At 40.3% G+C, this 27253-nt stretch overlaps 1 protein-coding gene across 26 annotated transcripts in view; it reads left to right on the forward strand.

Moving 5' to 3' along the window:
- BNC2 (basonuclin 2) overlaps window positions 1–27253 on the forward strand; it is a 455833-nt gene that overhangs the window by 319257 nt on the left and 109323 nt on the right. For all 26 annotated transcript variants that reach the window (XM_003480511.4, XM_021063323.1, XM_005660090.3 and 23 more), the window contains one exon: window positions 155–390. In XM_003480511.4, the coding sequence (XP_003480559.2) occupies window positions 155–390 (236 nt within the window). The remainder of the gene's footprint in view (window positions 1–154; window positions 391–27253) is intronic.

The raw sequence follows: 27253 nt of genomic DNA on the forward strand, positions 1-27253 counted from the left end.
CTATTTACATTGCACCGTCCTGCCTAAACATCTGTGGTGATGATCCAGCTGTAGAAATGGAGCCCAATCACTTCCAGTAACTCTTTTCTGCCCTCTTCCTTTCTCTCTTTATGACCCTCCTCCTCGCCTCTGGATGTCTGATGGGACCCCACAGCCTTGGACAAGCTCAGCACGCAGCACCTATACCACCCCACCCAGGTGGAGATCGTGCAGTCCAACGTGGTGTTCGACATCAGCAGCCTGATGCTCTACGGGACGCAGGCGGTGCCTGTGCGGCTCAAGATCCTGTTGGACCGTCTCTTCAGTGTCCTGAAGCAGGAGGAGGTGCTGCACATCCTACACGGCCTGGGCTGGACACTGCGTGACTACGTCCGGGGGTACATCCTTCAGGTAGGGGGAGGGCATCAGTGCCCATGTCTGGGACCAGGTGCAAGGAGGGCTGGGGTAGGAGCCCTTGGCTAATCCCTCCTTCCCTCCCCTCGAGGGCCCAGGTACCCATACTCTCTCCTGGTGAAAATGGTCCTTCTGCCAGGCTGGTCAGGGAATTGGAAATAAGGTGCTCTGTGCCAGCAGGCTGGCATCTGGTGCAGCAGTGAACTTTAGCAAGGAAAGCGTGGCCTGTTGCCTAGGGTTGCTTTGTTTGCATTCTTGAGAATTCAGCTCCCGCTCCCTAGGATGTGGGCCTTCCTCTGACTGCTAAAAAAGGGGAAGGCTCAGAGGTGGGTGATGGGTGTGTGAAAAATCTGAGATTTTACTGTGGGTTTTGTAGGGCTCATTCTCACACTTACTTTGTAGGTTTGGTGTTCTCTTGGTTGTCTCTGTACCCTAACCATTTATTGCTTCTTCATCCAAATCAAAGGAAGAATGGTAATCTCAGCAACCCCCTGCTTCTGTGACCAGTAAACTCTCCCATTCCAAAACACGCACACCTGATTATAAATGTGGCCTTCCAGCACCCGTGCCTCTGGCTTGAGTCCCTGCTTGTGTCAGCGGCACTTCCAGTCTGGGCAGGGTCTTGAGACTTTTCCAGAGGCCCTTAGCCTCCTCGCCTTTTTCGTCATTTTCTGCCGTATGTTCGAAGTTGTTTTGCATTGTGTACTTCGCCTCTGAAGTGTTCTTATGGCCATCTGTCTTCCTATGACCCTTGAAGGGTAAATGTTGAAAACAGCATGTTGGGAGACCCCAGGATCCAAAAAGACTACACTGGACATTGAAGGAATACTCCCTCCTGCCAAAGGAGATCACGGTTGGAGAAGGTAGAATCTGAGGTGATGTTTTGAAATTTTGTACAGAGAATAATACCAGGAGAACTGACTCCTCCCCACCCCACCCCCAAATTTGGTTTTGGCTCTGCCAGCTTTGTTTATTCCCTGAACCACCCTGTGTTGTGTGTAAGGCTGCCAGCTTGGTATGTGATGAATGGGGGGACCTCAAGCCTCACCCTCGCTTTAACCTGCCATAAACACACACACATTCCCATCATTCTCCTGTGAGGTACCACCAGGTGTTAGCCAGGGTGGGCGAGAAGGCGAGGGATGCTGGGTGGAAATAGACAAAGAAGGGAGGAGGGTTGCCTTTCTGCTCCCAGGACTGCTTTAATTAGAATAGAATCATTTCTTGTGAGATGTCAGCTTGGAAGGCACAGGAAATTTGGCCCTCAGATGATGAGATGCTGCTGATAATAGGAATAATTATGTATTACGTTTTCAGTTTATAGAAGACTTTCACAAACATTATCTCATTTGCCTCAGGATGGGGACATTGCGGTGGGGGAGAGTGGAAAGTTAAGTCCTGGGTGGTCAGGGGGCCTGAGGGGGCACAGGGTCCGGGAAGAAGGGGCCAGGAAGCACAAAGCATGGAATCAGTTTCACAATCGCTGCGTATGCCAGCCTGGAGGTGCACACAGTGCGTCTTTCTACAGGTGTTTCCACACATGATTGCTAATGTCCACTGGGGATAGATTTTACCCTACAGGAAAGAACACACATTTTGCATATTTAGAAAAATTTTTTTGGCTGCGCCTGCCGCACATAAAAATTCCCAGGCTAGGGATTGAACCCTAAGCCCCTGCAGTGACAACGCTGGATCCTTAACTTGCTGCACGGCAAGAGAACTCCCTTTTGCAGATTTTTGAATAGAACTCTTGGCTTTGCTAAGCACTCTGTCCTTAATTCAAAACTTAGAGTAACATGTCCCAATCCGGTACCATCTTTACTGCCTCCACTGTGATGTTTAGTTCTGCCATCAACGATGTTTTCAGTTCTACGTGTCCTGCTTTTGCCTAAGATATCTGGACCACATGCATGGTCTCTTTCTGTTGAAACATACAGGTATGTGCATGACTATGATTATTTGCCACCAGAACAACCCAGTTTCCTGTAACTTTGTGATGGCAGTAACTGCAGAACCTTCAGCTTGTTCTATAGGGCTGGTGTAGCCAGCCTAATTCTCTGCCTTAAACCATGCCTGTTCTTTATTTTATTTGAAATTATTATTTAGGTGTTCATTTTTTTTCTCAGCATTTCAGCACAACTCCAAGGCAAGCCTTGTATGAGGGCCTAGGATTTAGATTAAAAAATTAAAAGAGAAATTAAATTTCAGAGGAAAATACAGCAAAACCACAAACTAATATTTATAGTCTCCTATTCGGGTTAAAATACCGCATGTAAAAACTCCTGTTATTTCTTGTGACACTTAAATTATAAATAATTTTCATTAATTTCAGAGTTTGAAGAAGTCTCTAATATAATCTGCTTTTTCCACTGAGTCTCCATTGATATTTTGAGAAAATCATAGATGATTTTTACATGAGAGCAACACTAGGTTTAGTTTCTGTCTTGTTTTATTGGTAGGATTGATGTCATATGGATTTTATTTAAATGACGCTTTTTGTTATTTAGCATTTATCATCTACTTCTTTCTTGTGAAAACAATTCTTGATGTAGAAAAAAGCAAGAGGTTGAAGGACACAATACCATTAACACTTAATGTAGTGAGAAAATGCTCATTTCCTTGGAAAAGAGGTAGATGATGGAAATAAACCATTTTTCTCTAAAGCAATGTTATTGGACTACTGGCCAATATTTTTAAAATTATGTATAGTAATGATAAGGTATGTACAGATGACCTGAGTATAATTATATGTGACATTTTTGTACAGGTAGACTGTAGTATGTGCATCCAAAGGTCGTAGAACTATGAAACACACATTAGTGTGCAAGTCATTTTATCTGGCTAAAACTCAATTGTCTTGTAGCCCTCAAGGCATCAATTTTAGCATTATTGCTCTCAACAACGGTATATTGAATATTATGTCAGTTAAAGGAGAATAATTATCAAGGCAAGTTAGGGTGACTGTTAGTCTTACCACATATTGACTTGGTTAGTTGTTGGCTATAGATTGCGTTATTGGGCAAATGAAGATGTACGGTAAGTTGAACTGGTGAAGCCAGGGTATTAATTTAACTCTCTCTGGACCCAAACCTACATCCTTTATGTATACACACAGCTGCTTTGGGTTCCAGAAGTAGTTTTGAATGTGGAAGCATAGCAGTGTCGGACCTGATTTTGAAGTTTCTGATGTGGAGATGAAAGAGGAGCTGGCTGTTCAAAACTGTTATTTGCAAGCATGTATGATGAGGTTATTAAAAGAGAAAGGGAGGAGTTCCCATCATGGTGCAGCAGAAACGAATCTGACTAGGAACCATGAGGTTGCGGGTTCAGTTCCTGGCTTCGCTCAGTGGGTTAAGGATCTGGTGTTGCCATGAGCTGTGGTGTAGTTCGCAGATGCAGCTCAGATCCTGCATTGCTGTGGCTGAGCTGTAGGCCGGTAGCTGTAGGTCTGATTGGACCCCAAGCCTGAGAACCTCCATATGCTGCGGGTGTGGCCCTAAAAAGCAAAAAAAAAAAAAAGGAGAAATAGGGAGATGATAGTGGTGCCACAGATTTATTTAAAAGACTAGCAGTGTTTTTTGAGAATCCCGTACTGTTTCCATAAAAATTGCTTTTCACTTAAACAATTATCTACATGATTCCTAAGCTAGCCGGCTGACCATAAAATGCAGAACGTGGAGTGGACTAGAGTACCTAAAGATTCCAGGTGGTATCTTAAGGTAAAGAACCCACTATTTTCCTGTGTAATTACAGCATTCAGAAAATGCTGAAAAAGTTAAGTAAATTTTAGGCACTTTCTGACAAAACAAAACAAGGAGGAAGTATGAAATTTGATCCCCAAAAGCAAACTGTAAAGGAACACAGGATATTTTTCTTTTCTGCCACTGAAGAGTGAGTAATTCTTATTTCAAGTCTCTATCTCATAGTACATTTATTGACAAGGAATAAAAGCAACAGTATCCTGTTCTTTCTCCATTTTCCACCTTTGACCTAGGATATAGGTGATTATCCTTGTTGAAGTTCATCATTTAAAAATCAAATTTTCACAGTCTCTTTGCAGTCTGAATGTGTAACTGACTTGCCTGGACTCATATGCCAGGGCATCTGTGGAAATCGCTTCCTCTGCAAAGGAGTCCTGCCAGAACTCAGGGAGCCGTATCAGATACTCTGAATAATTAGCTGAGGTGTCAGTGGCCTGGCCAGAGAAGGAGAAGAGGAGAAGTGATGCACATTTCAAATCACCTGTGTCTTGAAACAATCAGAACTAATAGAACAACTGACAATTTAGAAGAAAGCTTCCCAGAGTGTCCTGGGGGCATTTGTCTTCAGGAGGTTCAACTTGAGCCTTGGGAGGGTCTACACTCTGGGTCCTTTTCTTAGCCCCCATCGGGTTTTTTTCAGGGTTACATTAGCATAATAAAGGTTCTGAGAAGTCCTGGAGTAAGTGGTTTGTGAGAATAGGTAGGAAGCTCCCCAGTCTCTCCTGCTTCATATCCTTATCCTTTTAAGCTCATTAGAAGTCTTCCATTCCTGAAGACACTCAACTCTTCAGCTTGGGGTGTTTGCAAGTGTAGATATTCAGGCCTGGATTTCCCTACTTGTCTCTCTACATGGGCAGTGCAGGGTCCTTTAGGTGTCATCCCAATTCCCACTTTTTCAGGAACTTTTCTGTCCAGCTTAACCAACGAGGTCTTTTCTCATATGGCCCAGGGCTCTGTATCCCTGAAGCTCCAATCCAATTTAAAATCAATCAGGAGTTCCCCACTGACTCAGTGGGTTAAGGAACCAGCATTGTCATTGCTGTGGCATGGGTTTGATCACTGGCCCATGAACTTCCGCATACCATGGCCAAAAAAATTAAAAAAAAAAATCAAGTCACCTGTTAAAAATGTTTTTTCCTACCTCCTCACTTGGGAACTCCTCAAAGACATGGTACTCTAAATACTTGTTGCATGGGTATAGAAACCTGAGGCGTGGTATAACTTGATGTTTCATCATGAAACTAATGGAGTATCTAATGACTTAAGGAGGTCCAAGGGCCCTTCGTCTTTCTTTTTTCAGGTGTCCTGGGGACCAAGGACTGTGTTAACAACTGGCCATTGAGGGCAGTAAAAGAGAAGCAGAAGCTCCTACACCCCCTGGCTAGTGTTTTGTGGTGTCCATGTGGTAGAAATGTCAATAGTAAGCAAAACCTTGGATTTAAACAGCCCCCTGCAGAGCAAGTTCACATATGCTGGCTCTTTGCATCCTTTTTCCCATACTATCCTCTTGTAGATACTGCCAGTGAATTCACATTTGTCCTTGCTGAAGCTCAGAGAGGTCAAGTGACTTTGCTGTGGTCATAGAAGCTATTAGTTGGCCGGTTGGGGGAATGTTAAGCTTCCTGGGCATAGGAATCACTTTTCTCTTACTCATCACTGTCACCTGCCTCCCCCTGTACCCTGCCTTCTAAATATTGGAGGGAGGAAATTTTTTTTTTTTTGTCTTTTTTTTTGTCTTTTTAGGGCCTCACCCATGCCGTATGGAAATTCCCAGACTAGGGGTTGAATTGGAGCTACAGCTGCCAGCCTACATCACAGCCACAGCAACTTGGGATCTGAGCCACATCTGCAACCTACACCACAGCTCGTGGCAACACTGGATCCGTAACCCACTGAATGAGGCCAGGGATCAAACCCATGTCCTCATGGATACTAGTTGGGTTCGTTACTGCTGAGCCACACTGGAAACTCGAAGGAGGGAGGAAATTTTTAAATCTGATTACAGGTTGGGTTGGGTCTCTTTGACTTTCTGGGTAGTGTTTAGAGTTTTCTGGTTTTCTTTTTTAAGACTACCAAGCTATTTCTCAATGTAGTATGTGAGAGTCTTGTAGCGTTAAACTGGTGTGGTTTGGGGAACAGAGAAAGATCCTAAATGGATAGGCTAAATTAAGAACTCTGTCGTATTCAACGGCAAAATGAGGTCAAATCGATTGCTCTTTTCTGTTCCTTTTCTTGCCTCTTTCCTGATATGCTACCTTGTTTCAGGGTCCCTTTGTTCTCCGATTTTCATGATTCAAACTTTTCCTCTAGATTCTAATACTTAATAATGCTTCATTGTCAATGCTTGTCTTTGACCTGACGTTCCAGGGATACATGCCTTTTGTAATTGAGTGTTAAAGAAAAACAAAGGTTTTATATCTAGTGAATCGGATTCCACCACTATCATGTGCCGGGAGTGGAGAAGAGGTGAAGTAGCTCTTCTCTGGATCCATAAAAGAACATCAAGTTGGTTGGCACAGTAAAGGACAGCCCTGGGTGCTGAGTAAGAAGTTTGGGCTGATGTCTCAGGACTGCTGCTGATTATTTATGTGAATGTGGAAAAATGTGCCATTTGTAGCCATAGCTTCTTCATCTCCAAAATTGAGATAATGCTTTATACCTCTCTTGCTTTTGAATGGCAAAAAGAAGAAATAATGTGGAGGAAAGCATGTAATAAACCCCAACTCACGTTGGTCCTTATCACTTATATCTATCTTTGCATAAAGCTCTCTGACCAGTGATGGCCGGGCAGTGTCAGAGGCTGAACATGTCTCTCTGCAGATGTCACATGCTTAGGCAAAGATAGGAAGTACATTTTCACCATTAGTTAATATCAGTAGGATACATGCTAGTTGTATTCTTAAGTAAACCCTGAGCTCCTAGTGGCCTAACACAATAGGAGTTTGTTTCTCCTGCGCTGCAGGGCCAGCCAGCATTCCTGCTTGGTGAACACTTTCCTCCCGGAGGTGATTTGAAGAGCAGTAATTTAGGGCCTCTGCCGTTTTATGGCTCTGCCCTGCTCTCTGGCCTCAGCTTCCTCATCTCCGTGGCAGCCCCGAGAGAGGGTGGGTGGAGGGTCGGTATGGGAGGTTTCAAGGACCAGGCCTGAAAGTAGAGTGGGTCACTTCTCTCTGTGGCACTCCTGAGAGGTTACATCTAATTAGCGTCAGGTGACAGGGGAGCTAGGACACTCATCCTGCTGAGCAGTCACTCCCAGCTGTGCCTCTGCACCACGGAGGCCATTTCCACCTCATGTGGGGTGGAATAGCCAGCCTTCTGTCTTCTTTTTCATCAGCTGGGCCAGGAAAGCTTAGGGCAGCAACAGAGTAGTGTAGTTAAGGCAGGTACACGGATTTCAATCCTGACTCCAGTCTGTACTCGATGTATGAAAATAGACCCATGTCTTTGTCTCCCCAAGACTGGGCTGCCTCATCTGTAAAGCAGGGATAGTGACCACTTCGTGGGTTATTGTGAAGAAAAGATAAAATGTTGCACATAAAGCATTAGTGGTGCCGCTTGCTAAGTCTCCAGTAAATGTGCACTGTTAACATGGTGACGAAGAAGATGATCAGCAGCAGACTAGGCTGCTCCTTGACTGTTGCCACCCTGGCCATTTTAGAACCTTGTGTCTAAAGCAGCCCTTAGGTCTTAGATATTTTATATTTCACCACGTCTCTTAGAACAAAGTGTCTTCCCAACCAGTCAGGTGACCAGTCAGGTGAATATTATGTATTCAACTGTAAATACATAATACACACATAATTATGCATATACATACATACATGCAGACCTACATATACATGTGTACACAGTATGTGCTTGATTACAAAGAAGAGAAAGTAGAGTGTAGTGACAAAGATTTTGGACTTTGGAACAAACGTGGGTATGAATCTTGGTTTTACTTTTTTTTTTTTTTGCTTTTTAGGGTCGCACCTGCGACACATGGATGTTCCCAGGCTCAGGATCGAATCGGAGCTACAGCCGCCAGCCTACACCACAGCCACAGCCCCGCCAGATCCAAGCTGAGTATTCGACCTACACTGCAGCTCACAGCAACGCCCGATCCTCAACCCACTGAGCAAGGCCAGGGATTGAACCTGCAACCTCATGGTTCCTAGTCGGATTGATTTCCGCTGCGCCATGACGAGAACTCCCATTCTACTTTTTGATAGTTCTGTTACCTAAGACAGATCATTTCACATATATGAACCTAAGTTTCTTCATATATTAAGGTTAATGAAATGCTGTTTATTAAATCCTTATGCTGTAAGTAGCCTGTAGCACTCCTGTTAATATTAACCATTGCTATGTATGTGTGAGTACAAATGTGTGCTTTTTAAAAAATAGTGACTTAGTCCATCTATGACTATCATTTTATTTCCCTTGCATCTCCCTATTTCATCAGCTTTTCCAATACCCTTCCAAGCTCCTGGAGCAGAATGAATGGTGAATTTATTTAAACAGAGTATCTCTCACCCCGCTGCCTAAAGTAAACTTTATTTAAAATAGGTGTTCCCCTCATGGCGCAATGGAAACAAATCCAACTAGGAACATTGAGGTTGCAGATTTGATCCCTGGCCTCGCTCAGTTGGTTAAGGATCCGGCATTGCCATGAGCTCTGGTGTAGGTTACAGATGCAGCTTGGATCTGGTGTGGCTGTGGCTGTGGCATAGGCCATTAGCTACAGCTCCGATTGGACCCCTACCCTGAGAACCTCCATATACCGTGGGTGCGGCCCTAAATAGACCAAAAAAAAATTATTTAAAATAAGCAACCCTTTTTATGGCTGTTAACCTGTCCTCACAAATTTTGAGGAAGTTTATGAAGCAGAAAGAAAGACGGATCTAGGTATAAATTCATTTAGTAGTCCTTAAAATAGCCAGTTTTATTGGTTAATTGCCAAGTATGCAAAAGAAGACCTCTCAGGCAGCCTTCACTCCAGTGGATGAAGCATCTATGAACAAATCACAGCAGTTATGATCATTACAGTAGGAAGGTACACATGGCCCGTAGCACTGGCATGGGGAGGACTTATGTGACTCCAGCTACAGATTGTGTTATTACCACCATGATGGAAGGGGTCTTTGCATCATGTCTGCAATGTGTGAGCCTCTTTCAGAAGAGAAGTAGCACAGATGTGAATGGTCGGGATCCCCCCACAACTGTCTTTGCAGAGACGGTGTACTGTATTTACAGTGTCTGTTTGGAGAGCGCTTGGACTCTTCTAAGGACATTATCCCAGCAATCCTCCTAACCTCCATACTAGAGAGAGCATCTCAGAGACTATTATCCCTGATTTTAAAGTTACTGTGGCTGAAGGCCTCAGGCAGGATCAGAGCTGGGAAAGGAATACAGGGATTTCTTTTTGACTCCTTTGCCAGAGCTCTAACTGTTTGAACAGGAATGAAAATAAACACCCTATATCTGAGGATGTAGCTTGATGTCTTATACTCAGAGTTAAAATAAAAATATTCCTCCCTTTACCTTGCAGAGTAGAAATAGATAGCTCATCACATTCTGGGATGGAAAGCACTGACTACTGGAATAGGATTTGTGTCTGAAAGATGGAGGGAGGTTTTTTTTATTCCTGGGAAGTAAATGAGCCCACAGCTTACTGCCCATTTGCCATTTGATAAAAACCAATTCAGACATCCTCTATGATGGCCCTCAATAAACCGTATGGGCTCCGGAAGTACAGTCTTACATGCTTCTTGTTGAATCTAAAGCGGAAAGTAGAGCCCAGATGTAGACCTCATTTCTACCATCAGTTAGCTCTCCACCCTTGCAAAAAGTTCATAATTTTTTTGAGCCTCATTCTCCTGATGAGACCTTCATAATGGAGTTTTGAGGATAAAGGAGAAGTAATTTGTTAAACTGAGAGTAGTGCTTAGTATATGTTAATTCCTTAAGCAAAGTGCTTTCCCAGTTCCCCACCCACCACAGCCCTAGGTTCCTCGAACAACAAAGCTTTGTGATGCTTCTGTGGGTCCATGTATGTTCTTTGAGCTGCTATGTCCTTCTCTGATGTGTCATTGCCACCCCCCACCCCGCCCCCGGTTTGACAGAAGGGGCAGGTAGAGAATGAGAGGTGAGAGGGCTTGCACAGGACCTGAGCTCTGTTAGGACCACAGCGAAGAATCATGGGGAGGCTCCCAAGACTCTGCTCTAGGCTACCATCTGTTTTCTTTGGAGTGACCTACATTTCAAATACTTGTATGTGGAATCACGAAGGGCTGTGAAAAGTAGAAAGTGAGATGAAGATCTCTACAGCTTTCTGGAAGCTTTTACTAAATCCATACAGATGGGACAAACATAAATAAAGATACACTAATTTGATTCATGTACGATAGCTCTGGAAGTAATGCCAGCAGCATTTGGAAAATAGAACGGGGGCCAGCGCATTTGCTAGTAAAATTAAAGTGACCACTGCCAAATTGCATTACTTGAGGAAGACCTGTTGAAAGAGGAGATAGTTCAGAAAGAAGAGAGATATTGTTACATAGCAGAAAGGATGGAATTTTTTTCCATACAGGAAGAATGCTATGTTGAGAAGAATTATGAAAGTCTGTGAGAGAGAGTTTGGTGAGCAGCCTGGAGCTGAGGTGTTGGTGAGTGTGGTTAGACCAGGCCTGGACCTGTTGATCGGAAGCTCTTCATTCCCCTGATGTTTATACCACCATCTGTTTCTAAGGGCAGTGACTAGTGATTATTTTGGTTTGCAGAGCTGATCTTCGTTGCTAATAACCCTGAAATCTAAAAAGGCCGATCACTAGCTAGTGACTTCATGAATGATTGTTTAGAAACTCATCATTTAGGTCCTGTTGCTATCTAGAAGTGTTTTCAGTTGTTGGTGGCAGCTGAGTGACCAGTCCCTCTGTCTGGTCTCTTTCTTTCTTTCTCCTTTCCTCTCCCACTCCCCCTCTCTTTCCCTTTCCCTCTCTCCAAGTAGATTTGGGATAAGGGACTTGGAAGGTACGTGGGACAGTGGAGGTTTGCATTTCAACAGTGCAGTGCCTTGCAGAGCTACAGTAGACCATGATACATAAGACGCCAAATTAAGAGGAGGTGTTGGTTGGTGCATTCACTGTCCAGAGCTCATCGGCAGTTTCCTGTGTGTTTCTCACCTGAGGCTCTCCGAAAAGCATTTTGAGAGACTCTGAGAACTGAAGCTTCTCTCTGTAAGAAGTTTCCTTGTTCTCATGTAATTTTCTCTCTTTAACAAAGCCATAATAATAGTGTCAGAGGCAGCTTTCTAGTTAGTATGAGTAATGTGGTTACTGTATTTTCTATTTTTAATGTTTTTCCTGCTGTGGATTTTTTTTTTCTTCTTGGGTTTTAAAAATAGCAGTCGAGTAAATGTGGTAATTCAAAGACGGGTGCACACTGCATCCTCTCTGGGATGCAATTCTAAAGGAATACTGTGCACAACAGGCTCCCCTCCTCCCGCCACCCTCCCCCCCATTCCTTAGTGGAATAAATAGGAGAATGTTTGGAACACAGACCACTGAAAATATTGGCTTATGGTCAGGCTAGGCCAGACTTCAGAGAAATTGACAGTTAAACCGTAGAGTCTCTATCCCTTAGGTTTTTGCCTCTGGAGTACCCGCTAACATTAAGCCTGTTTATTTTACAGTGTGTTGATAAGAGACGGAATCAGGTAGCTGGGGATGCACCTGAAACTGGTTCGTTCATTGGCTTCTTTTTAAAGTATGCATGAAGGTTGAGAAATCTTAAATTAACACCACCACACACTTAAATCACCCTTGAAAGAGTAATTAAGAGCTCCTGGTCTCTGTGTCCTGTCTTCTCTGCCAGAATGAGAGTTCACGCTGAGTATATTCCATTGAGTCAGCCATCCTTCCATCACCGGCAGGGCCCGCTTTTCCCCGTATTGACATGTGAGGGAATGTCTGCTTGCAGTAGCCATGGGCTCGTGCCAGACTTTGAGATCCATAGGGGCAGCGCTGGGAGCTTTTCAATTCTGAATCAGAGATCCAATTCATAATAGCTGAGCCAGGGAAACCGGGTTGAATCTGTGGCCAAAACCACGGCAGAAAAACTCCTTTTTTTTTTCCCCTTTTCCTTTTTGCAGTGCTTTATTGCTTTAAAATATGAGTGCCTCTGTCCATTGATCCTCCAGTGACTTTATGTTGGATTCAAATTGTGGTCTCTTAGGTGAAAAGGTCAGTGTTTTATTCATTCAGCCATACATCGATGGAGATTCACTGAGAACAGGACAAGACATTTGGATCCTGCCAGACCTAGGGCACCTGAAAAGAGTTTATTTCTTGTCCCCCTGGCCTTCCCTGTGTCTGCTGTGGAAGAGGATGGCCCTGTGTTCTAGAAAGAGGGAGGTTTTGATTGGCTGTGTGTTAACTGCCTCAAATCCATGGCCATAGGGTGAGTAAGAACCCCTGAGAATCAAACATGTCATCTCTGTAGCATCACCTGATTTAGTGCTTTTCCTCAAGTCTGAGGTGTCTCTAGGGGCCTTTTTTCCCTTGCAGCACTGATCTTTCAATGAGGTGTTAGTGTCTGCCCTGAGCAATAACAAGGAAAAACCACGAAGTGTGAACAGCTCTTATTAGGGGGGGTAAATGTCATTAAAGCCTTTGTAGCTTTCTCTGCAATCTGAATGCTTTTGTCAAGAGAGTGACTCACTGAAGCCTCCTTTAAAATCATACATGTGGAATTTAAGAGACTGAAGTTTCACACTTTAATTAAGCAAGGTCATCAGCTTCCTTTGCTTATGCATTTTTTGTAGTCAATTATGCTTATGTCTGATATAGACCACCTTGTACAATAAGGCTTATGAAAATCCATCTGTAAAAATCATTTTAAGACTTTGAGAAATATAAGATTTACTTTAAATCAAAGTTTTTGATAGTTCTTCGTGTTTTGGAGGAACAGATTCGTCCCCCCGTTTTAATTTTAAAGAGACCAGGATACTCATATACCTGACCATAATATGCATGTTTTCATATGTGGTGTGAGAAAACATTAGCATTTTGACTTAATGAGTAGGTCACCTGGATTAGTAAAAAGTCTGAAGCATATAGAATTTAAATAATGATTTTTCTTATTTTCAATACTTAAACAGAAGTCTTTCTCCAGTCATGAATTTCTCCTTGTGTAAAATCCTAGTATTTTCCTGAAGAAAAAATTTTATATGCAAAATGTTCTCCTATAAACCTTTTCTGTAAGTATGAGAATTTTAGATTAATTTTTTATTACTCTGGATCGTCTCTTTGAGTTAGAAAAGAAAAACAAGTTAAATGGTTGTATGGTGGGAGGGCCAGATACAGAAGTAAAATTGTCTCTTTTACTGTGCCTGCTAATTTTTAATAAAGAAAAATGAGTTGAGACATCTAGTTAAAACTTTGGGGAAGTAAATCCAGAAAATGTATAGGCATTTTAAAGGTGGAGAATGGAAATTAATTAAGCAGTATTATTGCTAACTTAAAATGTGTAATTTAGTGTGTTCTTTTTACTTAGTATGTAGTCTTTGTTTCAGATTTGATCCGCCATCTTTTTTTCAACATTTCATTAGGTGACAATTTTCCTTTGTGTTGTTTATTTTGTTTTTCTATTTTGAAGGTTCAGGAAAATATACTTACTTGAGTGGCTGCTATTTTCAAGGGGTAAAAAGATAGGGCACCATGACCTTCTGTTACAGCTCCCAGTTTAGTAGAGACTGGGGCTCAAGTTAAGCTAGAGGAAAGCAGAGGCCACTAGTGTACATTTTTTAATCAATATATAAGCACAGTCTGTAATCAGTGTAATAATGAGTTATATGTAAGTGGGCTTTTTGGACAGATCTCCAACTTACCGGAAAAGTTAATGCTTTAAAGAATTTTTTTTTTATTGATATCTCCTCCAACACATTTTTTTTTTCACTGTATAGCATGGGAACCCAGTTACACATAAATGTATACATAATTTTTTCTCCCATTGTTGTGCTCCGTTGTAAGTATCTAGACATAGTTCTCAGTGCTGCATAGCAGGATCTCATTGTTATTCCATTCCAAAAGCAATAGTTTGCATCCGTTAACCCCAAGCTCCCAATCCATCCCACTCCCTCCCCCCTCTCCCCAGGCAACCACAAGTCTGTTCTCCAAGTCCATAATTTTCTTTTCTGTGGAAAGGTTCATTTGTGCTGTATATTAGATACCTGATATGAGTGATATCATATGGTATTTGTCTTTCTCTTTCTGACTTACTTCATTCAGGATGAGAGTCTCTAGTTCCATCCATGTTGCTGAAAATGGTATTATTTCATTCTTTTTATGGCTGAGTAGTATTCCATTGTGTATATATACCACATCTTCCTAATCTGATCATCTGTTGATGGACATTTGGACATTTGGGTTGTTTCCATGTCTTGGCTGTTGTGAATAGAGCTGCAATGAACATGCAGTTGCATGTGTCTTTTTCAAGGAAAGTTTTGTCCGGATATATGCCCAAGAGTGGGATTGCTGGGTCATATGGTAGTTCTATGTATAGTTTTCTAAGGTATCTCCATACTGTTCTCCATAGTGGTTGTACCAGCTTACCTTCCCACCAACAGTGCAGGAGGGTTCCCTTTTCTCCACACCCCTTCCAACACTTGCTATTTGTGGACTTATTAATGATGGCCATTCTGACTGGTGTGAGGTGGTATCTCATGGTAGTTTTGATTTGCGTTTCCCTAATAATCAGAGATATTGAGCATTTTTTCATGTGCTTGTTGGCCATCTGTACATTGCTCTATCTAGTCACTCATGATGGAGGATAATGTGAGGAAAAGAATGTATGTATGTATGTGTGACTGGGTCACCTTGCTGTACAGTAGAAAATTGACAGAACTCTGTAAACCAGCTATGATGGAAAAAGTAAAAATCATTTAAAAATCAATAAATAAAAACATGTTAACAACATCAAATTTTAAATATTCCCTAGCTGTCTTGCTTGTACTGTTAATTCAAACTCTGCAATTAAATGATTAACTAAACCAAATTAATTTTCAATCCAGTCCTCATGTTTTGAATTGAAAATGTTTTGTTTGAATGAATGAAATTTTGCTCTCTATCATGAAAAACTCACTCTTAGATCACGGAAGTTAAGCAGCAAAGATGCACTTCCTTCCAATTGCCTAACTCACAAATGTTTGGACAAGTTAATAAAAACTTATTTTAAAATTCTCTTTTAGTGAGAATCCAAAGATGATCGTTTTAAGCCCTATTAGGACCACTCTGCAAAGGCGACCCAGCAAGTTACTCACTCAGAACAACAAAACCTCCCTGGAATTACTATTGCCAACACCACTTGGGGAGTAATCGGGCCAATTAAAATGTAGATGTTTTATATTAAATTATATTGCCTATTAAAATTTGGAATTAGTCACTATTCCCTTTTTTAGTTTCCTTCACTTGTACATAGAACTTGAGTTTACCTGATTGCTTATTTGACTAAGTTTTTATATATATTCACACATATGTTTGTGTGTATGTGTGTGTATAATTAAGAGAGTGATGGTCTAGTGCCAGTAGGTTCTTACAGAAAGTAGTCTGAGATTTGGTAACACAGTAAGAGGGCCATCTGACCACACCATCTGCTTAGTCCCTTCTTTTCTCTCTATTCCACCTTACACCTGGATCCAGGCTGTTACTATAAATTATGATTTCCATGGTTTGCATTTTAGGATAACTTTGACAAAGAGATGTCTGGAGTATCGAGATTATCAAAGATGTTCAGTAAAACTTCTTCATAAATGTTTTTCATGGCACCAGATGGAAGGAAGCTTTACTGTGTTATGTTTCCCATATGGAAAAGTATCTGGGACCTGAAAGGGGCACACCCTTTGAAAGGGGAATACTTCTGAAAAAAGGAACTTTATAAACGAATGCTATAGTATAGGATTTTCATGTATGATTTATTCACTTGAGCAGATTGCTTTGAAGGCCCAACCAGCATCCTGGGTATAACTCGTGGTTTCCCAGAACTGAGAAGTGTCTGATAGCTTAAATTTCACAAACTTCTTAGATTTGCCTATACCACAGGTCAAAGATGTCTTGCTTTGAGTCTGGTTGCCATTTATTTTAGTCAAGGTTTGGCTTTTGTTAAAAACATTGGATTGGGTTTCTTTGTGAATGATAAGTGTACCTTCTCTGTCATATGTTATTTTATATGAATAGAAAGTCAGGATGGTAGAATATAAAAGCCAGTGTTATGCGATGACAATAGAAGGTGTTTTTGTTTTGTATTTGGCTGTGCTCATGGCATACGGAAGTTCCCAGGCCAGGGATCAAACCGGAGCCACAGCAGTAACAATGCTGGATTCTTAACCTGCTGCACCTCTCCTCATTTTTTTGAGATGTTTATCTTGTAATCGGTTTCACTTAGTAAGTATTATCTGAAGGCTCAGGAGGGCTTGGAAGATCATGGTACTTTTGTTGTTACTCACTCATTTACAGCAATACTTGTGAAAGAGTACTAGGCAGATGTTAAATATAAGAGCACTTTAAAAAGTTTTGCAAATAATACTTGTACAGTGTTCTCAGTGGGATGGAAGGAAACCGAATGTACTTGCATGTTAAATAATATCAGACTTTCGTAGAATACATCAAAAAGATAGTCCTTTTAGCGCATAGGAAGTGACATTTACAGAATTAAAGCATATTTTCCTACAGAATAAGCATATGAATGGTAGATTCATCTCCCTTATCTGGAATATGTAGTTGAAAACCTAAGTAATTATGTTAAGTCTAGAATTTCTTTCTTTTTTTTTTTTGCCTTTTAGGGCTGTATGCATGGCATATGGAACTTCTCAAGCTAGGGCTCAAATTGGAGCTACAGCTGCCAGCCTACACCACAGCTACAGCAACGGTGGATCTGAGCCACCTCTGTGACCTACACCACAGCTCATAGCAATGCCAGATCCCCAACCCATTGAGCAAGGCCAGGAATTGAACCTGCATCCTCATGTATCCTAGTTGGGTTCGTGAACTGCTGAGCCACGAAGGCAACGCCCTAGAATTTCTAAGCATGTTTCAGGAGTATTTTTCTGCTTAGAATGAACTCTGCAAGATGCCATGTAATGTTGACTTTGTAGTTGGTGTTTGTGAGTAGTATAGAATTTAGTAAGATTGGTAGATGCTAATATGTTATGTGTCATACTTCAGGTATTTAGTTTTGATAAAAATAATATAATAAATAGAGGGCACTCCCCCTGTTAAGCTGAACTAACCTTAAGGAACATGCAGGCCAGTGTGTAAAACTGACAGGTAATATAAACAGATTAAAAACTGTTTTTGTTAAATAAAAATTTAGTTTAGAACAAACCCCAAAATTTGGCTTAGAAAATGTTTCCAAATTTTCCTCTTTTATTTCATTCCCAAATAAATCTTTGGGAGATGGAATAAAAATGTGAAGATTCATCTCTTTTCATTTGAACTAGAATATGAGCTTGAGTTAGAATTCTATGAAGTATTATGGAATAAAAATGGAGAGTTTTATTATTTCTGTAGACAGCTTAAATACAAGACTCAATGTCAAATAGGTTCTGCAATTCATGATTATGAAAAGAAAGGAAAACAAATGAACACAAAAACAGAAGTCCATGCTTTCGTGCGTTTTAAATTGTGAGGCCCAGAACTGTGATTTAGATATAATAAAAATTTATATGCCTCAGTTTACTAGTGATTTTTTTTAAGTCTTTCTGTAGAAAAGAAATTGCCAAACATTACAGTGGAGAGGAACATTGGAAGAGATTTGAAAGGAGAAATGGAACCAGAGTACCAAGGACATTAATTGGGAGGTTAAAGCATTTCATTTCAGTGGAAGCGATTCTTATTAAGTACATAATGAGTGATCAGTCATCCACCATTGCATAACAAACCACCCCAAACTTGGTGCTTAAAGCAACCACTGTTTTATTATTGTTCATAAGTCTGTGGGGCAACTGGAAAGTTCTGCAGTGAACTGGTTCATGGACAGGTTGGAGGGGAGGAATGGGTTGGGAGTATAGGATGGCCTGATTTACACATCTGCCTATTGAGTTGGTACTGGCTGTCTGTTGGGACAATGGAGGTGGTAACTGGTTGTAGGATAGCTCATGGTTGAATAAGTTAGCCTGGTCTTATTCACATGCACACAGTTGCAGGGTTCTAAAGTGCAGTGGGAGAGGGCAGGGCCACTTGTGCAGACACTTCTAAAGTGTCTGTTTACTTCATATTTATTAGTATACTCTTGGTGAAAGTGTGTCACATAGCAAAGCCCAGGGCCAGAGTAGGAGGTGATTACTTCAGAACATGTGTATAGGGAAGCCTGAACATTTGGGGGCCCAGCACTGCAGTAATTGAACATTAGATTAGTGCCTTGGGAAGCTTCATTTGGTGTGGTATCTCTGTGGAGCTGAGGAGGGAGGAGCCCTGACCCAGACTGTAGTGTGGAAGCTGTCAGAGTAGTTCAAGTAGAAATAACCCTGGCACTAGGGTAGTGGCAGAGAGAGTAAACAGCAGGATTAGATAAAACCACTTGCTAACTGAATTCAGTAGGTGAGGGAGAGAGAAGGTGCTCATAGATTACTTCCAGGCTTCAAGGTTCTTGAGAACTGGTAAGGTTTTGGACCTAATTATGTTTGCAGTGAGCATGGGACATCTGTGTAGCTTCTTAAACAATTCCTCCTCCTCTGTCCAGAAACATTAATGTGAGATGAGACTGCATCTTTGAAATCCCTATTTTTTTAATCGTTTGCTTTAAAATTCATGGCTTCGACCCAGCGCCTTGTTGACCCTGAGCTTTGCAAAGATGATTAAGTGACAAGAGGTGATTCATCTCATCTTTTAAAAACACATGGACAATTTTGCTATCACCAAAATGTTCCAAAGTTGGATTTCCTAGTTTCATTTCTTAGAGTTGAATATCTGCCTAGGATCTTTGAGACTTCATACTTTCATGTATCTCTTGGAGATTATTTTTATATTTGAGATCATGTCAACTTTGATAAAAGTTAAAAATTCAGTAGTATCAATATTCCTTTCGAAACCATTTGATGCTCCAGATTTTAAAGCCAGGGTATAAAAGTTTTGCTTCTTTATCAGTCATTCACTTCATAATTTGGGGTTTAACTCCTCTGTACTGTGATGATTTTTGTGGAAATCATGTCTAGGTTATTTAGGAAAATATCCAAAAGCCATCTTCCCATTGAGTAGAAAATTAGTTTGGTCATGGTTTCCAGTGGCTAGAGAATGTCTTTTGTTGTTGTTGTTGTGGTCATTTCATTTACCTACAAAAGAAAATAGAAGGACTTGGAGAAAAAGCAACTTAATGCATGATTATCTTTAGGAAGAAAAATAATGAACTTGATCACTTAAATTAAGACTAGGTAGATAAAATTATAATAAATGACAATACCTTTCAAATTTTTATTATGGTCAGTTAAAAAAGAGAGGATTAGGGAAGGGAAAATAAAAAAGGAAAAGAGAGGCAGATTTTTTTAAATGATCCTCACATGCCTTTTTTTGTAAGCAATTAAAGCAATGTGTTTTTGCAACCATAGGTACAAAGCCGAGAGAATTAGAATGCGTGGTAGATGATCCATTCCTTCATTACTGTTATGGGATTCTTTTATTCACAGTTATCTCAATTATTGTGAAGCTAAAACAGGAAGACAACAATCTTAGATCAAGGAAGAAATATTTTTCTCCTAACTCAGAGTGGATAGCCCTGCCAGCCACTAAGATGATAAATAGAGTAACAAGTACTTGTTTATTGGCTCTTGGGGTTCACAGCCCTTGATGCTTACAGAGGGATTTCACTGGTACTGATTCATTTAACATGGAGACCTAGTGAGTAGATAGAGCCAGTTATATTAATTTTGTTGTATACGTTATTAAGGTAACTCAAATTTAGGTCTTCTGATAACACATCTAGAGTTCTTTATATTGTGTAATATTTATCTTTAAATAATTATTTAGCAGAAGGCTATTTTTAAAAGCGCTTACATAATTATTGATTTATTTAATGTTCACAAAGTCTTTGTGTTAGGTAGATTTGGATGTCTTTAAAAGCAAATTTTAGAAGTCAGACATATATTTTATCGTTACATTGAAATCTCCTATATTACTAATAAGAATGGCTGTCTTAAAATTTGATTTTTAGACTGTGTTTCTCTCTAATAAAATTCACTTCTATAAAATTTTGCCAGCTGCTATAGGAAGGCCTATAAAACATTCATTTTAACTCTAGTAATATTTATCCTGCCTTTCTTCTCCTTGTTGGCATTTGTAAAATTTCTGAATGGTTTGCTAGTTAGTTTCAATATATTTCCTTTTAGTAGATGATTTACAAATAGCAGTAATGTTGAAAAATGTAATGTTTATTTTAAGTTTATAAACCAGAGATTGAAAGAATGAGATTGTGGATGTAACATGTGATACAAATAGGCAGATTTTTATTCCTATCCAGATTTAGTTTTAAGAATATGAGTATTTGATTCATCCTGATTTTCATCTTAGCAGATACTGCTACATGTTTAAGCAAAAGTAATTTATCTCTCAATTTTTCTTAAATCTTAACACCTGTAAGCTGTCTTTTTTTTCATCGGCTTTGATTCAGAATTATTTTAGTCTTCTCTGCTTTAGTCCTTAGGTTTGTTTATATCATAGATCAATTGATAGTTTTTTAAAAAACTCACAAAAAGTGTTACAGTGGCTAGAATCTCATTTATTAATTTATTACGAACACAGAATAATCCAGGCATTTAAAAAAAAATTAAAAACCTGTGTGCTTGAAACTTAATCTTTGTATTTGTTTCTAGAGGCTGTGCAGGGTGTTTCCTGTCCAAGGCACAAATCATATATTTCATTTGTCATATCTAATGTTTTTCATATCCGGAAATCATGCTCCATGTTATGTTTTACAAGACTTCATAAAAATAAGCAATCCAAATAAAATTTATAGTTATTTTTAAAAATCTGCCATAGCAAAATTATCTCTTTTTCCCTCCCAAATGGGTACAGATGGGATTATAAACTTTAAACAAATGTGGGTTTTCAAATGAAGTCTGGGTTTTCATATGAAGTCTAGGTTTTGAAACTAGACAGTCATCTATTATTCACAAGAAGGTAGTGGTATGTTGGTAAATGCATTACAACAGCTTGCTAAATTTAAAAAGACCCGAATTGCAGTGTTTGCTGATTTCTATGATGAAAATATTCCACAGTGGCTGATTTCAGCCTATTAGCACAAGTCACTGATCATGAGGTTGGAAAGAGATGGGTGATAGCACATTATGAAACATAAATAGAAATAAATAACCTCAAAGTCACAGATCATAGTAAAGTATAGCCAAACAATTAGAAGGGATGAGTTTTGAGTATCTATTACCTTTACTTTTAGTATTTTTCTTTAAAACTCATGGACCTGGAGAACAGATTTGTGGTTGCCATCGGGGAGGGAGGAGGAGTGGGATGGACTGGGAATCTGGGGTTAATAGATGCAAACGATTGCCTTTGAAATGGATATGCAGTGAGATCCTGCTGTATAACACTAGGAACTGTATCAAGTCACCTGTGATGGAGCATGATGGAGGATAATGTGAGAAAAAGAATGTACATATGTTTGTGTGACTGGGTCACTTTTGGTGTACAGTAGAAAATTGTTGGAACACTGTAAACCAACTATAATGGAAAAAATAAAAATCATTGAAAAATACGTTTTCTGTAATTGTAAGTTTATGTCGTTTAAACTGACAAGCAGCTTAAAAAAATTCCTGAGCCTTTAACAATCAGTTCTCATGGGCCGGTGCGAGCTGCCTCCAGCACATCGTGCAAAAAGCCATTGCCCATGACTGGTGGGACGAGGAAGTTAGGTTGTGGACTGCACCCCCTCTTCAGGAAGGTGCCTTCTGTCTGCATGCTGGGGAGGGAAGGCAGCCCTTTTCTCTTTCAGCTCATATTTCTAAACATTGCATGTTCACATAAATATTGGAATTTATATTAATATAAGGCTTGAATGGGAAGGAAATACTAGAATCTCGGGAAATTTTCAGATTTTCTTTGCAAGAATTATTTTTAATTCTTTTTCTGTTTCTGGATCTCTTGATTGCTGTGTACCTCTTAGTTAAACATGGAAAGGAAAAAAGTCATATCATGACGTCCCATTTGGCAGATTCTGTAATCAGTATTTCAAAAGCCATTGCCGGAGTTCCCGTCGTGGCGCAGTGGTTAACGAATCCGACTAGGAACCATGAGGTTGCGGGTTCTGTCCCTGCCCTTGCTCAGTGGGTTAACGATCCGGTGTTGCCGTGAGCTGTGGTGTAGGTTGCAGACGCGGCTCGGATCCTGCATTGCTGTGGCTCTGGCGTAGGCCGGTGGCTGCAGCTCCGATTCAACCCCTAGCCTGGGAACCTCCATATGCCGCGGAAGCGGCCCAAGAGATAGCAACAACAACAACAACAACAAAAGACAAAAGACAAAAATAAAAAAAATAAAAACAAAAGCCATTGCCAATGGCAAGGATAAGCTATTCTTATTTATTTATTTAAGTGTAGTTGATTTACAGTGTTTTGTCAATTTCTACTGTACAGCAAAGTGATCCTATCATACACACACACTCAATGTATATATATACATTATTTTTCTCATATTATCTTCCATCATGTTTTATCATAACTGTATATAGTTCCCTGTGCTATACAGCAGGACTTCGTTGCTTAAGGGTAAGCCATTTACAGAGTAGCCATTGTGGTTCAGCGGGTTAAGAACCTGACTAGTATCCATGAGGATATGGGTTCAAAATCTGGCCTCACTCAGTAGGTTAAGGGTCCAGCCTTGTCCTGAGCTACAGTGTAGTCTGCAGATGTGACTTGGATCCTTTGTTGCTGTGGCTGTGGCATAGGCTGGAAGCTGCAGCTCCAATTTGACCCATAGCCTGGGAACTTCTGTGTGCCAACGGTGTGGCCCTAAAAAGCAAAAAGAAGAAAGAAAGAGAAAGGGAGGAAGGAAGGAAGAAAGAAAGGGACAAAGAAGGAAGGAAGGAAAAGGAAAAAGAGGATAAACTATGTACTTTTTTTTTTTTTTTTTTTGTCTTTTTGCCTTTTCTTGGGCTGCTCCCTTGGCATATGGAGGTTCCCAGGCTAGGGGTCAAATCGGAGCTGTAGCGACCCATACCATAGCTCATGGCAATGCTGGATCCTTAACCCACTGAGCAAGTCCAGGGATCAAACCCGCAACCTCGTGGTTCCCAGTCAGATTCGTTAACCACTGGGCCACAACGGGAACTCCACATTAGTTTTTCTCAACAGAATAGATCGATAATGAATGTTTAGGAGTTCCTGTCATGGCTCAGTGGTTAACAAATCTGGCTAGGAACCACGAGATTGTGGGTTCAATCCCTGGCCTTGCTCAGTGGGTTAAGGATCTGGTGTTGCCGTGAGCTGTGGTGTGGGTCGCAGATTCGGCTCGGATCCCGAGTTGCTGTGGCTCTGGCGTAGGCTGGCGGCTACAGCTCCGATTAGACCCCTAGCCTGGGAACCTCCATATGCCATGGGAGTGGCTCTAGAAAAGACAAAAAAAAAAAAAAAAAAAAAAAAAGATAATGACTGTTTAACATGAAGTGGAATGGATGAGTTTGATAAAAGAAAATGAACTGGAATCTTTTAAACTTTTTAATACTCAGTACCAACTGTGATAATGAAATGAACAGTGTAGAGTTAAAGAATCTGATGCAGCGAATAGCAAGGTTTAAAGTTCATTTTTATCAAACTTTCTTGTTATTTAAAAAGAGAGAAGGGAGTAAGCTTCCTATATTGCTGTTGGCAGCTTACAGGTGGTATTTCTCAAGCCTTCTGATGAAAATAATATGTTAAAAATATAATTGATTTCTTTAGGGGACCCCAGGAGCTCTCTAGACAAATTCATTTAGGTGGGTTGACAAAACTGCTGGTTTGCATGGTTAAGAAGAAAAATTGGGCATATTTTGTGTATAACCCTTTGAGTATTAATTCTGACCAGATCTCACTGTAAATAATGTTAACTGTCATAAAATAAACACAGCCGGGGTTTGCACCATATGTTTTATAATTATTTTTTGCAGCTTCTTTTTGGTGTTTGTTTTTACTGAAATGGAACCTACTGATAGCTCTGTGAAGTTATGTTTATAGAAAAGTAAATTACACTTGTACTTTAACAAACTTGGCTCTGCAAACCAGTGTCTGTAGGCAGTTTTTGTTTAAAAAAAAATTAGTGAAAGAAAAGCTTTTCTCTTCCTGCTTTTTGGCTATTCCCTTCCAGAAACAGAGACTCACACAGAAATCTGCTGTACCGTCTTTGTGCCGGAGCCTTGTCTTGGCACATGTGACAGAGGTGCCTTTGGAATGCCACCCAGAGGGGACTCGCCTAACCACTGAAACTCACAGAGGGTGTTTGGCTTAAGTAGCCCTGGAGTGGCCTTTCAGACTGAGGCTACTGTGGTCTCCCAGTTTGTTTTTGTTTTTTGCCTTCCTGCTTGTGAGTGTTTAACTCCGTCAGAAGCCAGGGCTCAAAAGCTCCCTTAGAACATTTAGTTAATTTTTTTAAACTGTTATTATTTTCATAATCACCATCTCCCCTTGATCTCAGGGGAGGCTGAGAGCCCTTGATTGTCTTTAATAGAGTGTATGAAACTGATAGTGCCAATGGGAGGTGGGTGGCATGTTTTGTAATATGCCAGCCTTCCCCCCCACCCCCTCCCCCCTCATTGCTAAATCTGTCTCTTGGCAGAGCTGACAATATTTATCATGATCCAGCACAGGGAGCCCTGACTGCAGAACTGCTCCTGCGTGACACCTGTCCAACACATGCTCTTCTTGTGCCTTTGCTTGCTGGCTCCCCCTGCATCACAGCAATGGTCTGCCCTTAGGAAACTCGTTTCCCCTCCCTTCCAATTCTCAGACACCCTGAGTTCTGTCCAAATCATGACACACACAGTGGTTGGCGTTGCAACTTTTCACATAGTAGGCATCCCACAGGTTTGAGGGAATGAATGAGGAGAGTGAGTGCAGACAAGTCTCTCAGCTTTAGGGTTTCCATTTTCCCTGTATTAAGTGCCTTTTCACTCTCGACAGATTTTGCTTAGCATGATATAGTCTTGTCCATAAAAGCCCATCTTGATCATTGTCTCAGATCATCATAGATGGAGAAGACTTGGCTCCGTTTTATAGATGCCTGAGAAGGGAACCCCTGCTGACTTTCACAGTGCTTGGCAGTTCTCAAGGAAGCGAATAAAAGGAGTAGAGAAGAAGCACATGATGATTTTTGGAACTTTTGTCCCAGAATGTTTCGTATGGTGAAGGTGTTACTGAAAGTTGTAAGTGGAAGAAAATGTAAAACTATATTCAGGGAGAATTCCTGCAAAGAGAAAGATTAGGTAAAAGGAAAGGTGGACAGCTGACACTACTTAGCTATTCAGGCCTATGCATAGTCCATCCTAGAAAAAGCTTTAAAATGCTTAGTCTTTGAGGGAGAGGTCACAGAATTTAGGTTTGGGGATTTTTTTAAATGGGGTAACTGTCAGGTGTTTATAGAAGGTTCGATTAAGCATAAACCTTTCCTTCTAGAAACTGGCAGTCTGTTTTATGAATATTATTTCTGGAAATTTTGATCTAATATTTACTTATAAAATTTTAGTCCACTGAACAGTTGGTAATTATCTTCTGTTATAAGGGTTTGACTAAACCATTTTTCCTCAACAGGGACCAAAACATTACAAAGTTAAGTAAGATAATTTGGAAAAATGTCAAAATATATCAGAGCTTCTTTTCAAATAAGTGTTGTTGTCATCGTTTGCTTATAAAAGTAATACAAGATTGGTATAAAAATTCAAACATTGCAGTAGTAAATGGTGCAAAAAAGGAAATCTGTTCCTAGCCTCTTCCTTCAGAGACAGACAACCCCTATTTTGTTTGGTGTGTGGTCCATATATTTTTATGCTTATATAGTACTAATTAATTCTTATTAATTTTATTGAGAATGGATTTATGTGTGTGTGTGTGTGTATTCCTGTAGCGTGCTGTTTAAAATTTTATGGTTTATCCTCGTCTTTGTGTCATACCAATAAATGGCTTGCCTCTCCGCCCCCACCATATTTATGCCAAACACCTGGAACTTATGAATGTTACCTTATTTGGAAAAAGTTTCTTTGCAGATGTCATTAAGGATTTTTTAGATGATGAGAGAATCCTGGATTATTGGAGTGGGCCTTAGATACTAACATAGGTAACCTTACAAGAGAGAAGCAGAGAGAGATTAGAGGCAGATACACAGAGGAGAAGGTGATGGGAAGGTGGAGATAGACATCGGAGTGCTGTACTTATTAGTCAGGTAGGAGGTAGGCATGGGATTCAATTCTTTGCCAGAGCCTCTGAAGGGACCTTAGCCCTGCCAGTGTTTTGATTTTGTTTTTGTTTTTGTTTTTTTTCCTGCTGGCATCTTAATTTTCAACTTCTGGCCTACAGAGAAAGTATAATTTTTATTGTTTTAAGCCACTGAGGTTATGGTAGTTTGTTGCAGCAAATTTTGGAAACTGATACAGTCCTCTTTCCATCTTGGGGTGTGTGTGTATCATCCATTCTTTTTAACCTCCATATAATTTTTCCATTGGAAAATTATGGATCATAATTTATTTAAATAATCCTTTATTTAAAGATACTTGGATGGTTTCCAGTATTTTGACTTTACAAATATCGTTTTAAGGAATATCGTTATACATATATATTACTGTGATTGAGTGTTTGTAGAATAAATATTTGGAAATAGAATTGTCAGGTCAAAAGGTAGGTACTTATAAAAATTATATTTTGAATAGATGATATATACCCATAGGTACTCCTGACGTTCAGCTCAGTCACTCACCTCAGATGCACCTCCTTTTATTAGTTTGTGTTTGTATACCTTACAGAGATAGTCTATAATTGTGTGCATATAAATTTTTTTTTTCTACACAAATAATAGCATACAGTTTGAGCATTGTATGCCTTGTTTTTTTTCACTTCATAGTTATCATGGAGAGAAGCAAAGAATAATTGCATTTATTGTAGTTAT

Source organism: Sus scrofa, chromosome 1 (genome assembly GCF_000003025.6).
Source record: "Sus scrofa isolate TJ Tabasco breed Duroc chromosome 1, Sscrofa11.1, whole genome shotgun sequence".
NCBI classification, from domain to species: Eukaryota; Metazoa; Chordata; class Mammalia; order Artiodactyla; family Suidae; genus Sus; species Sus scrofa.